This window comes from Thalassophryne amazonica, chromosome 7, assembly GCF_902500255.1.
Source record: "Thalassophryne amazonica chromosome 7, fThaAma1.1, whole genome shotgun sequence".
In the NCBI taxonomy this organism is placed as follows: domain Eukaryota; kingdom Metazoa; phylum Chordata; class Actinopteri; order Batrachoidiformes; family Batrachoididae; genus Thalassophryne; species Thalassophryne amazonica.
The window spans coordinates 97,323,456-97,338,471 of NC_047109.1; the positions used below are offsets into that span (position 1 = coordinate 97,323,456).

The 15,016-nt window shown below is 39.4% G+C and overlaps 1 protein-coding gene across 1 annotated transcript in view; it reads left to right on the forward strand.

Moving 5' to 3' along the window:
• deptor (DEP domain containing MTOR-interacting protein) overlaps positions 1-15,016 on the forward strand; it is an 86,012-nt gene that overhangs the window by 45,412 nt on the left and 25,584 nt on the right. Inside the window, exons 5-9 of the mRNA XM_034175190.1 lie at positions 339-517; positions 3,708-3,890; positions 5,888-6,025; positions 10,964-11,034; positions 11,233-11,337. Coding sequence (XP_034031081.1) covers positions 339-517; positions 3,708-3,890; positions 5,888-6,025; positions 10,964-11,034; positions 11,233-11,337 — 676 coding nt within the window. The remainder of the gene's footprint in view (positions 1-338; positions 518-3,707; positions 3,891-5,887; positions 6,026-10,963; positions 11,035-11,232; positions 11,338-15,016) is intronic.

The following is a 15,016-nucleotide window of genomic DNA, read 5'->3' on the forward strand; positions in this document are numbered from 1 at the left end:
TCTGAGGTCACACCATCATCAGACCTCAATTTATCATCACTGAAACATGTTGAAAGATTTCTTAAATGAATTGATGTGGTCATTTTGTCTTTCACATTTTTGCACAAAACGTAAATAATGTCAAACACTGACCATGATGTAGAGGAGCATTAATTTGTTTTTTAAAAAGTATGCTCAGGTATTTTAGCTAAAATGTTTGCGCACACAGATTACAGTTTATGTTTTGGAAAGTTTTTTTCTTGCTTGATTTTTTACAGAATTTTCTTCTGATATTTGTCTCAGTTTTGGACATTTACCATGAGTAGCGAAAACGTATCTATGGTCCTTTCTGTCTGCAGGTTAATGAACTCTGAGAACAGCCTATTACAGACCAGAGAAGAAGGCGGTGAGACGTTTGAGCGCACGTTGATTGCATCCGAGTTTATCGATTGGCTGCTCCAGGAGGGCGAGATGGCAACCAGGGAAGAGGCAGAGCAACTGGGGCAGCGGCTTCTTGAACATGGCATTATTCAGCATGGTAAGGGGAGGGGCTTATTAGACAACTGTTTATATCTTCTGTACTTGATTATGGATTTTGCATGTCAGCATATTTGATTGCACAGTGAATTTATTTTGTCTGAAATGGTGTCTTAAAGCAATTAATTCACTTTTACAAGCCACAAACATTATTTTCAGTTTCTTTAGTTGACACAGCAGGATGAGCAGAATGGAAGTGTGTGTGTGTGTGTGTGTGTGTGTGTGTGTGTGTGTGTGTGTGTGTGTGTGTGTGTGTGTGTGTGTGTGTGTGTATTGGGGTGGGTGGGGTGTAAAGTTAGGCATGAAAAAAGTTGCCGGAAGTTGATCAGATTTTTATATGTTGATAAAAGTGATAACATTATGCCTGAGTTTTTTGTTTTTTTTTGTCAGTCTTGGCAATCACAAACCATTCAACAGTTTCTTTTTATGACAGACTTTGCTATTTGAACACTACGTGATGTGTGTGTTTACATTGTTCCTATAAGTTTTGTAACCTGATAAGTCCTATCTGTGCCCAAACACTATGTACTATGTCAAAGATGCCATGATGAAACTTTATCACGTCTTGTATTAAAATCAACTCGCAAGACATTTCAACAATGACCCCATAACCTTATTATGACATAAAAGATTCATGACTATTGCAAAACCACCATGATTTTGCATGACACCATCAAGCCTAGTAAGATTACGTAAGAGCGACAACAGAACAAGAATGAGCATAACACCACATGATGGGGTAAAATAGTAAGCAGGCAACTGGTCAAGAACTCTGACTTGACACGAATATGAAAATGCCCAGGATTCAAGATGACACCTAATCGAACAAGATGTTAGACGGATGATGTTAGATTAACCTGACGGATGAACTCAAACGATGTCCAAATATCAATCAGTTAAAAAAAAAAAAAAAAAAAAAAAAAAATATATATATATATATGTGTGTGTGTGTACATGTATACTGTCAATGTATGTAAATATGTATGTAGACGAAGACACGGTGTTCACTTGATATGTTTATGATAATGGGATTTGAGTTTGTGTTGTTAAATGTGTTTGTAGCATGGCCCAAGCAGAGGGTCACCCCTTAGAGTCTGGTCTGCTTGAGGTTTCTTCCTCAATACATCAGAGGGAGTTTTTTCTTACCACTGTCGCCTGTGTGCTTGCTCTGGGGGTTGGTAATATGTGTATATATGTATGTATGTATGTATATATGGGGTGGGCGTTTATAAGCTTTGCTTCTGCTCACCCCCTTTTTGTGTATCAATTTTTGTTATTGATGAGTTGTGTGCCAAATAAATAAGTTCAGAGTTCAAGTTCAGATGTAACTTGAATACAGTCTTCAGAAAGCATGTGGGTAGAAATTTACATTTTATTTTTTTTAATCTTAATGGAGACTTTCATGTTTCATGAAGGAAGTGGTATTTGAGTGTGGCTAGATGTGAAATGCTTGATGCTTGCTTGATGACTATCTTGCATGAGTGGATGTGCAGACCAGATGTTATAGCTTAGTTTCTGATAAAACTAATCTACCTTGAATAATGCTTAAAGGAAAAAGTAATACCTAATAAATTTACATAACCAGCAAAAAACATATGAGTTCTGTTGTCTTGGGGACTTATGCGGCTGGTTACTTGATGCAGATGCATGTGTATCTCACAGAATACGTATTTATGATTATTAATAAATAAAACCTGTGATTTCTGAGTAAAGTTTTTGGAGGATTGAAATCATTTGAAATGTTTAATCATATGACAAGCAGAAAATCTGAGCAGATTGGGTCCTGGTTAGTACTTGGATGGGAGACCTCTTCGGAAGATCAGGGGCTGTGAGTGGTTCTCTGGAGTTGCATCAGGATGAGCATCTGGCGTAAAACGTGACAAATCGCAATGCGAGTCTGTGCTAGATCCACTGTGGAAACCTCGACGAAATGGGAGCAGCTGAAAGAACATTCATATGACAAGCAATGTATATGCTTGTGCACATACAGCCCCTACACTGACTAGCTATTAAATCTGAAAATCATTTGATATAAATGCACATTCCTAAAGTGTTCAGCAGGTGGCAGCACAGCACACAGCATCTTCCTTTGGATACGGACTCTGGAGCAATGTTCTAAAACATGGGTGTTGGAAAGGTTTCAAAACATTTTGGAGCACTTTTTTTTAGTTTGCTGTCACTAATTTGCAGTATGGACAAAAATCTTTGGTATTTCTCCAGCCGCATGTTCTATCTCTCCTTTAATTCTGGTTTTACTGTCCCATTCTGTTGTCCATTAGTCCTATATTTGGCAACATAGTAGGAGTTATGTTTCTTTGCACAACTGCTGATTCAGGTTGTTCGGAAATGCTCACATGAAGGCAGCTGGCCATCCAGCATGTAGCAGATACACCTATGATATTGTACATAGAAACAACACTGGTGCATCATAATTAATCACCATCTAATCCTCTCTACATTTTTGCTGTACAAGCACTGCGTTGTACCAGCACAGGATATAATGTCTTTTTGAGTTGTCCTCTCACATATGATCTCCTAATTAATTATTATTGTTGTTAATAATTACTCCCTGACTACGTCTCTTTAGCCCTTAGAGGAATACTGCCTCGCCAGCACATCCATATCAACTCTTTATCATATTTCCTTTAATAACTCAGCAGACATTGTTTGACCACTTTTTGAAACTACAACTTTACACATCTTTATTTAGTGTCATTTTATCTAAATCACTTTAAAAATCTCACTCAATAAATTACATACATTTAATTTTGGACATTTATTATACATTCATCATTTTTTTTTCTTTTTTTCTCCCATATATTACACTACTTTTGTGACCCAAAGACTCTGGTAAACCAAAAGAATTTCTTTGAAAAAGTTCTATAAATTAATTTCATATTTTCAGCTTTACAGCCTTTACCCAGTGTTCTAGATAAATAGGTCTTGCATTCAGAAAGCTGGCATTGATCTGAACATTTTGATATGTAATACATGGGCATTGGTTGCAGTCTATACCTTAAATGGCGAATTTCTGAATGTATGCTAAAATTGGGAAATACCTCAATGTGGACTCTGTGGTTGCCAGTGAGTTTTCAGAATTATTCATGAAGGTTTAAAAAAAAACACTTTTTTTTCCCTGAACTCAATTTCGTTTACTCTTAATGTTATTTTCTGTCTTTTCTTGCCACCAGTTACCAACAAGCATCATTTTGTTGATGGGGCTCTCCTCTACCAGTTCAGGATGAATTTCCGCCGGCGGCGGCGACTGATTGAGCTCCTTCATGAGCGCGCACAAAGTATCCCCGAGAGCCAGGATAGTCCCTTCTGTCTCCGCAAGCAGAACTCAGATGGCGGCAACACCAGTTTCCTCTCAGGTACGTACTCACCTTTCATATTGTACCTTGATGTGATATTGCTAGGTTTGGGCACAGGTGTGGTTGAAGTTGTGTGTGGCTTGAATAGATCATGGTCATCAGTTTCTTTAATCTGCAAACGCTAGATTTGGTGGCCACAAAGACTTTTACTGCTTGTTGTATTAGTCATGTTAAACTACAAAGTAAGCATGACCTATATTGTTAAAGTTTGTGTCCTGAATTGAACTTGATCGAAAGCATCCCAGTTTTAATGATCCTGCATTCTACAAACGGTTCTCCTAATATACTCCCTTGACCTCCTGCCCACGCATTTGATTTGTTCTGTTGGTCAAATATCCCAGTGACAAAATAATTCCTTTTACTTTATCTTGTGTTGACACAATGAAGATAACAAGTGTCCTTGATGTTATCTGAAATGTAATGATAATAGAGTGGTTTGTGTTGCTAGGCAGGAGTAAACTGGTCTGCTACAATGTACCGCTGAGTTCTGTTTTTAATAAACATTTTGTTCTGCTGTTATGACTGCGGAACAGTAGTGAGCAGGACACTTCATCTCGGCTTTGGGTGTAATTGTGTTTGCTTGTTTCAGGTTGTAAATTGTTTTATTCAGCTCGGAGAAATGGGGTGTTTGGCAGGTTTCTTCTTCCTAACATGATCGGTTTGACTGAAAGCGGTCACATATGAATTTAAAGAAATGTTAAATGTGTTCCTCCATACTGACAGTTGCAATGCTACATACTGTTCATCCAGAAAGTATTCACAGCGCTTCACTTTTTCCCACAATATTCTACTCACAACACCCCATAATGACAACATGAAAAAGTTTTATTTTTTTAATTTTTGCAAATTTATTACAAAATAAACTAAGAAATCACATGTACAAAAGTATTCACGGCCTTTGCCATGAAGCTCAAAATTGAGCTCAGGTGCATCCTGTTTCCACTCATCATCCTTGAGATGTTTCTACAGCATCATGCTTGGTTTGTGCTCTGACATGCACTCTCAAATGTGGGACCTTCTATGTTGACAGGTGTGTGCCTTTCACCTCCCTGTAGATGTCACATCATTTCTTTATGTTTAATAAATTAGCAATAATAAAAAAAAAATCCCACATTGTCATTATGGGGTATTGTGTGTAGAAATTTGAGGGAAAAAAAAAAGAATTTCATCCATTTTGGAATAAGGCTGGAAACATAACAAAATGTGGAAAAAGTGAAGTGCTATGAATACTTTCCGCATACCGTAAACCTAACGGCCTTAGAGATACAAATCCAGAAATGTTCAAAGCATTTTACCTTCAGATTTTAAGGGTATTTTGGGTGTTAATGGAGGTATGTACACTAATGGATGCCATTCTTGTTTGAGTTAAATAATAACTATTCAAACACGACTTAACTGAGGTGGTGGAAAAACAGGTTCATGTACAAGTTCATGTACATAAGCTTGAAAATGAACCTGCCTGAAAGACCTGTACGTTGTTTTATTTTCCTATATTTTTCTCTTTTCTGTAGCTGCAGAAAATCATATACATTTTATATGTGTTTTTCAGATTGATTTTTGCATCTACATTGGCAGCATCCCATCAATTTGAACTTTTTAGAACGTAAAACCATGTATCCAACAACCTGTTGCGTTTATGTGTGTGATAAACAGTGTCATCAACCCGGGATTGCTCTGGCATTGGAAACAGTACGGCACCTGTCAGTTAAAACTCTGGAATGTTGAATAGAGGCACTCTACTCCCACTGGATGGGACGCACACCTATCACAGATTACTTCCATAGCCACGGATGGGAGGACTGGAACAGTGCAGATTAGGCATGGCAAAGAGAGGAATAAGACTCTCACAGATTTGTCTTGAATTACGACAATATATACACTGCATAGAGTCTGAAAACGGGTTTAAAACAACAAATACTGTCTCTTTGAAGGAAATGATCATTTTAACAGTTTTACCAACTGTTCTAAAGCCAAACGTCTTCTGTCTTTTATGCCAGTGAGTCCCACTAAAGAGATAAAGGTGTTGCTCGGAGTTCGTCGAAGCAGCATGAGCAGCAGCTGTGGCAGCAGTGGGTATTACAGCAGTAGTCCTACACTCAGCAGCAGCCCGCCTGTCCTCTGCAACCCCAAGTCTGGTAAGACACCACCCACACATACACAGCTAGGTCTGTTAGTATTTGGGCAGAAATGCAGTTTTGCAATTCTGCCTCTGTACACCACCACAATGGAGCTGAAGTGAAACAATCAGGATGTGCTTGTAGTTCAAGTGTTTAATAAAAATATTCCCTTGAGTATTTAAGAATTACAGCCATAGTCCCTCTGTTGTCAGTTCCCAGGCACAAGTAATTGGACAGACTAAATCTGAGGATTATTTTTTTTATATATATATAATTTTATTTTTTTAGAAATTTTCAAATAATTTTACACAGAAAATACATTAACACAGAACATCTACAAGGTGTACAGTATTGTCCTTAAGTATGTTCCATATACAAAAATTACAGGTTACATAATCAAACAAACTCGGGCCTTCGTAGCACAATATAAACCTTCCATTTAGCCCATATTTTTTCAAATTTATCTCCCTCAAGTCTGTTAGACATTGTAATTCTTTCCATTATAAAAATTGAATAGACCAGGTTGTGCCAATCATCAGTTGTTGGGGAATCAGGCTTTAGCCACTTTTTAGTGGCTAAAACGTTTTAGTCTTTTAAGACAACTGAGCCACAGAAACTCTGCTCTCTCACAAATTGGTTGGCCATAATTAAGGAATGGCTCACTGAGAACAGTCTGCAGTTAAATTCCAATAAGACTGAGACTCTGATTGTAGCACCAGATAGTGCTGTACCTGGAATTAAGCAGCATCTCGGTAGCCTAAGCTGCACGGTCAAAGCAGCCTGCGTAACCTGGGTGTCATTTTGGATGGAGGGATGTCTTTGGAGCAGCACACAAATTACCTGGTTAAGAACTGTTTTTTCCAAATTCGGAACATCTCTAAGCTCCGTAAGATGGTGACTTTAAAAGAGCTTGAGATGATTGTTCATGTGTTCGTCTCATCGCGTTTGGATTATTGTAACAGTCTCTTCACCTGTCTGAATAAGAAGGAGTTGGCCCGCCTGCAGGTTGTGCAAAATTCTGCTGCGCGCGTGCTTACCCGCACCCGCAGGAGGGACCATATTACTCCTATTCTTAATACTTTGCATTGGCTGCCTGTCTCCTACAGGATTCATTACAAAATCCTGGTATTGACTTTTAGAGCTCTGCATGGACAGGCACCGGAGTACATCAGGGACCTGATCCAGCCTTATGTTCCTCCAGGAGCATCAGGTCGTCCAATCAGAACCTGTTGATGGTTCCTCGGACCCGTTTTAAAACTCGCAGGGACAGATCTTTTAAAGTGGTGGCGCCTAGCCTCTGGAATGAGCTTCCCTGTGCCCTTCGTTCTCTGGATTGTATAGATACTTTTAGAAGGCAACTAAAGACGCATTTCTTTAAGTTAGCTTTTTATCCTAATATTGTATTTTATTGTTTTCGTATGTTATTTTTAGATTATTTTTGTATGCCATGTGCAGCGCTTTGTGACCCTGGTCTGTGAAAGGCGCTTTATAAATAAAGCTTACTTACTTACTTACTTACTTACTTAGTGATAGATTTACGTGCTGCTAAACTTAAAATTCCAAATGGCGTTTCACATTAGCATTGGTGTCCACACAGTTCAAAAAGCCAAACAATAACTCATCCCAGTTTAAGTTTGATGGTAAATTTAACATTGTACTCAGTTCAGACTGAACATTAATCCAAAAATTTTGTATCAAGGGGCATGACCAAAACAAATGAAAGTGGTTTGCTGTTTGAGTCCCACAGTTCCTCCAGCAATCGGACTGACCTGAATAATGAGAACTTTGAGCAGGTGTAATAAAATATCTGCTAAGACATTTCCAGCCAAAACTTCTCCAGGAATTTGAATTTGTGATCTTCCACTGGAAAGCAGTATATTTTATATATTTTAACCAGCTTTCATTAGACATGATTGAATTGGACTCCATTTCCCATTTTTGTTTAATGTATTCTGTGTTTAAGTTTTTGATGTCCTGAAAATCCTTGTAAATTCTTGATATCAATTTAAGGCCAGAATCACCTTGATATACTTTGATAAATATCCTTAAAATTGGTATTTCAAATACATTGCTGTCTTTTGGTAAAAAGCCCGTAATAAGGTGATGAATTTGTAAAAATCGAAAGTCCCCCATAGTTTCTTTCAAGAAGTATGTACAAAATGAAGTTAGGCCCCGCCTTGCCCAGACCTCATATGTCTTATCCATTGTGTTTGGTGCAAAGTCTAGATCATTGGGAGCCCACCGTAATATTCTGACTTGTTCATAAAGATTATATTTTTTAATGAAATGCAACCATAATTTCAGTGGTAGGTTAATCCACTGATTATTTTGTTGAATTTGTTGTTTGACAAGTCTTTTATCTCCCAGTATGGCTTGAATTGGGCAATTCTCTGAAATTTTAATTTCTATTTGCTTCCACCTGGCTTCATAATCTGTGTTGCACCAACACACCAATGTTCTAAATTGGGCTGACATATAATAATCCTTGAAACATGGCAAGGCAAGGCCTCCCCTCCCTTTGACCAATTGAAGGGTCCTCAATCTCAATCTTGGCCTTTTCCCTGAGGATTAGTTTTAATACCCTCACCATTTTATAGACAGTTTTCTTTAGACGTGTCAGGGGATGGATACATGAACATTTCCAAGTCATTGTATATGTCTCGGAATTCAATTACATCAATCATTACAAATACAAACAGTATGTTACTGCATGGTAAATCTGTCTGGAGAGCACAGCACTCAAAGATTCATTGACAGTGCGAAGAAGGAGACGAGTGAGAGAAGCCAACAGGACACCCATGACAACTCTGAGCGAGTCGTAGGCTTCTACGGCTGCGATTAAAGACACTGTGCATCACCACAGGTAAAGTGTCACGGTGGAGTCGCACAGAGGATTCTTTGTTCTTTTAAAGAAGACTTTACGTTGTGTGGACAACTGTGTCCTGTATTAATTAAATTGGACACATCTGAGATTAGGTAGAAATCACAGATGAGGTAATAACGACATTTTCTTTTCTATTTCAGTCGTTCAGGATTTTCACACTGAGATGATTTATCATGAGAACAAAAGCTCTTTTCTTTTCTTCCTCTGGTCCCAAATTTTACTCTGCAGCAGCTGAACTTCATGTTGGTCTTTGGATATTTTTCAGCTCATACAAGGGACGTCTTCAGTTCAAAAACTGAAAATGTCACTTGGACAAGTGGCGAAATGTCTCTAAGACCAATAATAAGTCCAGTTGCTGCAGATTAAACTTATAAATATCTCTTAGCGGGATGACTAAGAACCTTTACTGACATCCTGCTTCCTCTGTTTCATCAGATGAGGTTTAAGTACTACAAGTACAACTGCAATAAACCTTTATTTTTTTCTCACCACATGCACACATGGTTTCATCACATCACACACATGTATCATTTCTCTGCTCTGGTGGAAGGAAGTAAATGATGTTTCAGGTAAATTGTCAGTTCTAAACATAAAAACTGTTGTATTTGAACTCTGGACTGCATTATGCAGAGTGTTTCAATTAGATTTATACATTTGTGCTTCTGCTTTATGAGTGTGCGTCACTGTGAAACTGCGTGTGTGTGTGTCTCTCTTCCACTTTTACAGCTGCCATAAATACACACGCCCATAATAAAGTGTTGGCATCAACACCTCTGCCTGCGCCTCCAGCTTCAACACCAGTCAGCAACGAGCAAAATAACAAGATTTTTTTTTAATATAAATTTATTTCAGTAACGTGGCTGAGCCAACAAATGAACCATCAGTAGATCCTTCAGCCAACCCTGAACAATAATAATAAAAACAATATTAAAGAAAATCTTTTGAAACTTTTTGTGGCTCTACCCCAAAATTTGAAATAAACAAGATGAGTGGTTTGATTTATGTGTAATACTGCAAACATAAACATAATCTCCTCATCGTAAGGAAGAAAAATGGTAAACCATTGGAGTGCTTTATTAAAATTTCAATATTTTTTACATGTAATATTATGGTGGCCAAGTTCTCACTGGTAATTGCTTCCAAAACAGAAGGTTGTGTCAGGAAAGACCGAACGTTCCCCCCCTAAAAAGTGGTCCGCCCTGACTTCACAACGCATGCATCATTTGGGATGACAGCAGCTCGTCTGAGTCCGACTCTCTTCACCCAAAGTGATCAAAGGGAATAATGTGATTATTAACCATCAGATGACAAGGTAAAACCTCTTAAATCATTCTAAAGTCAGTTTTAAGCAGAAACAAGGCCGTTTTAAACAGAAACGAGGTGATAATCGGTGAGCCGCTACTGATGCTTTGAAATGACGGAGGCGCAGTGAACGCAGCAGCCAGCAGCTTGTGTGGCTGTGGCGCTCTGATCACTTCCTCTGTGTTTTATTATGAAATAATGCTGAATTTAGGTGAATTAAAAAAAAAGAGATAGATCAGGGGTGGCCAAATTCGGTCATCGAGAGCCACCTTCCTGACACTCTTAGTTGTCTCCCTGCTCCAACACACCTGAATCCAATGAAAGGCTCATTAAAAGTCTGCTAACGAGTCTTTCATTGTGTTGGAGTGTGTTGGTGTGTTGGAGCAGGGAGACAACTAAGAGTGTCAGGAAGGTGGCTCTCGAGGACCGAACTTGGCCACCCCTGAGATAGATGATGACTGGAGTGCAGTTTTAAGCGGAAACGAGGTGATAATCAGTGAACCGCAGCTGACGCACAGAAATGACGCATGCGCAGTGCAGGCAGGGTGGACCGATTTTTTTTGGGGGGGGGGGGGGGCGTTCGGTCGGTGACACCGGCATAAAGCCAAAAGTATTAGTAGTGCTGATAAATCAGCCTTTGTTTGGCATATTATTTTAAATACAGAAACATGGCAAACACAAACTCCTTAAAAAAAATAAAAGCATATTTAATATGTATTATACATACGAGTACATTAGTACATTCATGTGAATTGTATTTTTGCCTTTAGTTCTCAAAAGACAAGTGAGTCCAGAGGAGCTCCAGACACCAGGAGGACCATTTATAAAGAAGACATTCACTGTAGGATACACATACACACACAATTTTCACAGTTTTGTTGAAACATTTTAACCATAAAAAAATCAACAAAAAACAGAACCAATAATAAATGTTACTTACAGACACACTTCTTTTCTACATCCACTTGTTATATGTGCTTTGCTTCCAAACAGGTCAAAGGGTTTGGGGTGATGTGATTTTGATCTTGTTGCTTCCCAGATTGTAGGCGACGCTGTGGGTTGGGGATTTGTGGTACGAGGTAACAAACCGTGTCACATCCAGGCGGTGGACCCCGGTGGGCCTGCAGCTGCTGCTGGTATGAAGGTAAGCGAAGGTGAGGATGCCGGAGATGTGTATCTGGCTGACACGTGGCCTCAAGATCTGACTGTAATGAGGCAGGAAGCTTCAAATGCAAGTTGGAGGTTTATGAAACATAGTTTAAATTGTTCACTCAAAGAGCATCCTGGGAAATAAATGAAAAAATTAAAGTGCAGATAAGAACATTTTAATTAAGTTTGTAATTTTTGAGCTTTTCCCTCTCTTCTGGTTTGCGTTAAAATATCTAGATAAAATGAATTATTTTTAGCATATTATCAACAACTAAATTACAGAGGTGGTTTGCCCCTTCATCCAAAACTATGATTATCTACCCAGTCAGACACAGGATTTGGACCCTTTGATAAATAAACCTGTACGTGTAGAGGTGCAACAATCAGTGTCATTTTGGTCATCTGGGTTGGGGATCATATGTTGGTGACAACGTAACAGCCTTAAACCTGAATAATAACTTACGAGGTCTGTCCATAAAGTATAGGTCCTTTTTATTTTTTTCAAAAACTATATGGATTTCATTCATATGTTTTTACGTCAGACATGCTTGAACCCTCGTGCGCATGCGTGAGTTTTTCCACGCCTGTCGGTGACGTCATTCGCCTGTGAGCACTCCTTGCAGGAGGAGTCGTCCAGCCCCTCGTCGGAATTCCTTTGTCTGAGAAGTTGCTGAGAGACTGGCGCTTTGTTTGATCAAAATTTTTTCTAAACCTGTGAGACACATCGAAGTGGACATGGTTCGAAAAATTAAGATGGTTTTCAGTGAAAATTTTAACGGCTGATGAGAGATTTTGAGGTGATACTGTCGCTTTAAGGACTTCCCACGGTGCGAGACGTCACGCAGCGCTCTCAGGCGCCGTCGTCAGCCTGTTTCAAGCTGAAAACCTCCACATTTCAGGCTCTATTGATCTAGGACGTCGTGAGAGAACAGAGAAGTTTCAGAAGAAGTCGGTTTCAGCATTTTATCCGGATATTCCACTGTTAAAGGAGATTTTTTTAATGAAAGACGTGCGGACGGGTCCGCGCGTCAGCTTGCAGCCGCCGCGACGCTCCGCCACAGGAAAAACACCTCTGTTGGAAGCCTTAAGGACAAGTTGGAACATGTCCAGCTGTTAAACAATTTCTCATATACTCACTCCACTGAAAGCCATCAAAAGCCGCCTGGATTTTACAAATGGTTATCAACACGGAGGTGTTTTTCCTGTGCCGCCGCACCGCGCCGGCTGCGTCCCGACGCGCGGACCTGTCCGCACGTCTTTCATTAAAAAAATCTCCTTTAACAGTGGAATATCTGGATAAAATGCTGAAACCGACTTCTTCTGAAACTTCTCTGTTCTCTCACGACGTCCTGGATCAATAGAGCCTGAAATGTTGAGGTTTTCAGCTTGAAACAGGCTGATGACGCCGCCTGAGAGCGCTGAGCGACGTCTCGCACCGTGGGAAGTCCTTAAAGCGACAGTATCACCTCAAAATCTCTCATCAGCCGTTAAACTTTTCACTGAAAACCAGCTTAATTTTTCGAACCGTGTCCACTTCGATGTGTCTCACAGGTTTAGAAAAAAATTTGATCAAACAAAGCGCCAGTCTCTCAGCAACTTCTCAGACAAAGGAATTCCGACGAGGGGCTGGACGACTCCTCCCACAAGGAGTGCTCACAGGCGAATGACGTCACCGACAGGCATGGAAAAACTCACGCATGCGCACGAGGGTTCAAGCATGACTGACGTAAAAACATATGAATGAAATCCATATAGTTTTTGACAAAAATAAAAAGGACCTATACTTTATGGACAGCCCTCGTATGTTTTATTTTTAATCAAGTAAGCTAGTGACCCCTGCATACATCACTGCCCGCTGAGAGTCACCACAGTCAAATACTGTAGGTCTAGATGTACCACTGACTTTGGGTGAGGATCCTGACACTGAGTGATCCATCATATCCGTCTTGCATGTTTGATGATTGTTTGTTGTGCTTGTCATTGTCATTGGTAGTATACCGAAACCAGTTGGTCACCTCTCTGAGTCTGGTCTGCTTGAAGTTTCATTCTATAATCAAAAACCTTCCCACTGTTGCCAGTGAATCAAAATCTGAATCAAATTCAAATACTCCTTGTTTGAGTATGTACTCTATGTAGCATCCGCTAGATCAGCGGTTCCCAACCATTTTCTTTTAGAGCCGCTACCACATACTGTATTTAATAAAAGCAGAACACCCCCTCCAGGTATTTTTTTTCTGATTATATTTTCCTCCTTTTGTATTTGGGTTATCAAAAAAAAGTAATTAGTTTTGATTGTTCAGAAAGTGTGTTATTGTGACTTAACATGTGCACTTCTAATTTTGACAACGACTCCCCTTCCCCTGGGATCTTTGGATACCCCCGAAGAGGTTGATTACATGACACATCTGTTTAGTGTGAAGGGGATGAGACTCTACGACTCCCTCTGTATGGGACACCAGTCTGACAAGGGTTACTTCTCCAGCTACGGCTGGTACCCATTTACACCATTTACATCTGGATGAACAGGAACAGTGCAGATAAAGTGTTTTATCCAAGTGCACAGACAGGTAGCATGACAGGGAATCAAACCCAATGTACATTTACATGTTGGTAGGGAAACTCCTTATCCCACAGAGCTAACTGTTCTTTTAATAAATAAAGATATAAAAAGTTTTATACATTCATTTGTTCTTATTCAAGCATATTGCTCACGTCGTGCACCATCTTGGCTCCAAACATCAAGGTTGTTTACTAGGGGAGTCACGACCAGTACCTTTGCATCCCCCCAGGACTAAACCAAACCAACTTTTTTAGGTTCCTTAGATGACCCCAAAACAGAATCAGGATGTTCCCAAAACTAAAAACTGGCCTCAAGCCAGTTATCCAAGATGGCGTCCAAGATGGCCACCCACATAGGGTTTTTCACTAAAACACCTTCAAACAACATCTGAACAACTTAAATATCACAGATATTCAATGGGAAGACCATTGCAGGTCACAGCAAACTCATATTTGCCTGAAGTAAATTCATTACGAGTTTAAGATCCAAAATGGCCACCAATTGGTCCTTATCATTGAAACTATTTGGGGGAGTTAAGGTATAAATTGTTCAGTTATTGTTAAATTGTTGAGGGTGGCTGGTTACTACTGTAACTACTGTAACATGAAGTGTAAAGAATGGAGGCAGAAGCTCCAGCCTGAGAAGAAGCTGATCATTGTGGGACAACTAAGGTTAAGACAAAGTAAAGTAGGGCAATGGTAGATAGGCTGGCAATGAGGCTGCAAGGAATTCTGGGAATGCAGAATTTCACAACACTGACTGTGACCACAACATGCTGTGGAGTAGGTGCATATTTATAGCGCAGAGTGAGAAATGAATGTGAAATAGACAACTAATCAACCATTAATCCAGTAAACAATCTGAGCTGTTGGGTGAAAATATTATTAAAAATATATGTCAAAATCATCTTGAGTTTAGAATGGTTACTGTACGCTATGACCACATGAAGTTATACAGAGAACATACGTAGACATTTTTTGTGTGAATAAGTTGGCTAAGATGCAGCTACTGTGTAGTCACTGTAGAAAGATCACACAAATATCTAACTGGGTAGCTGCCTAATGTCACCCCATGGGCATATTAATAGAATACAGAATACATAATAAAAAGCAAC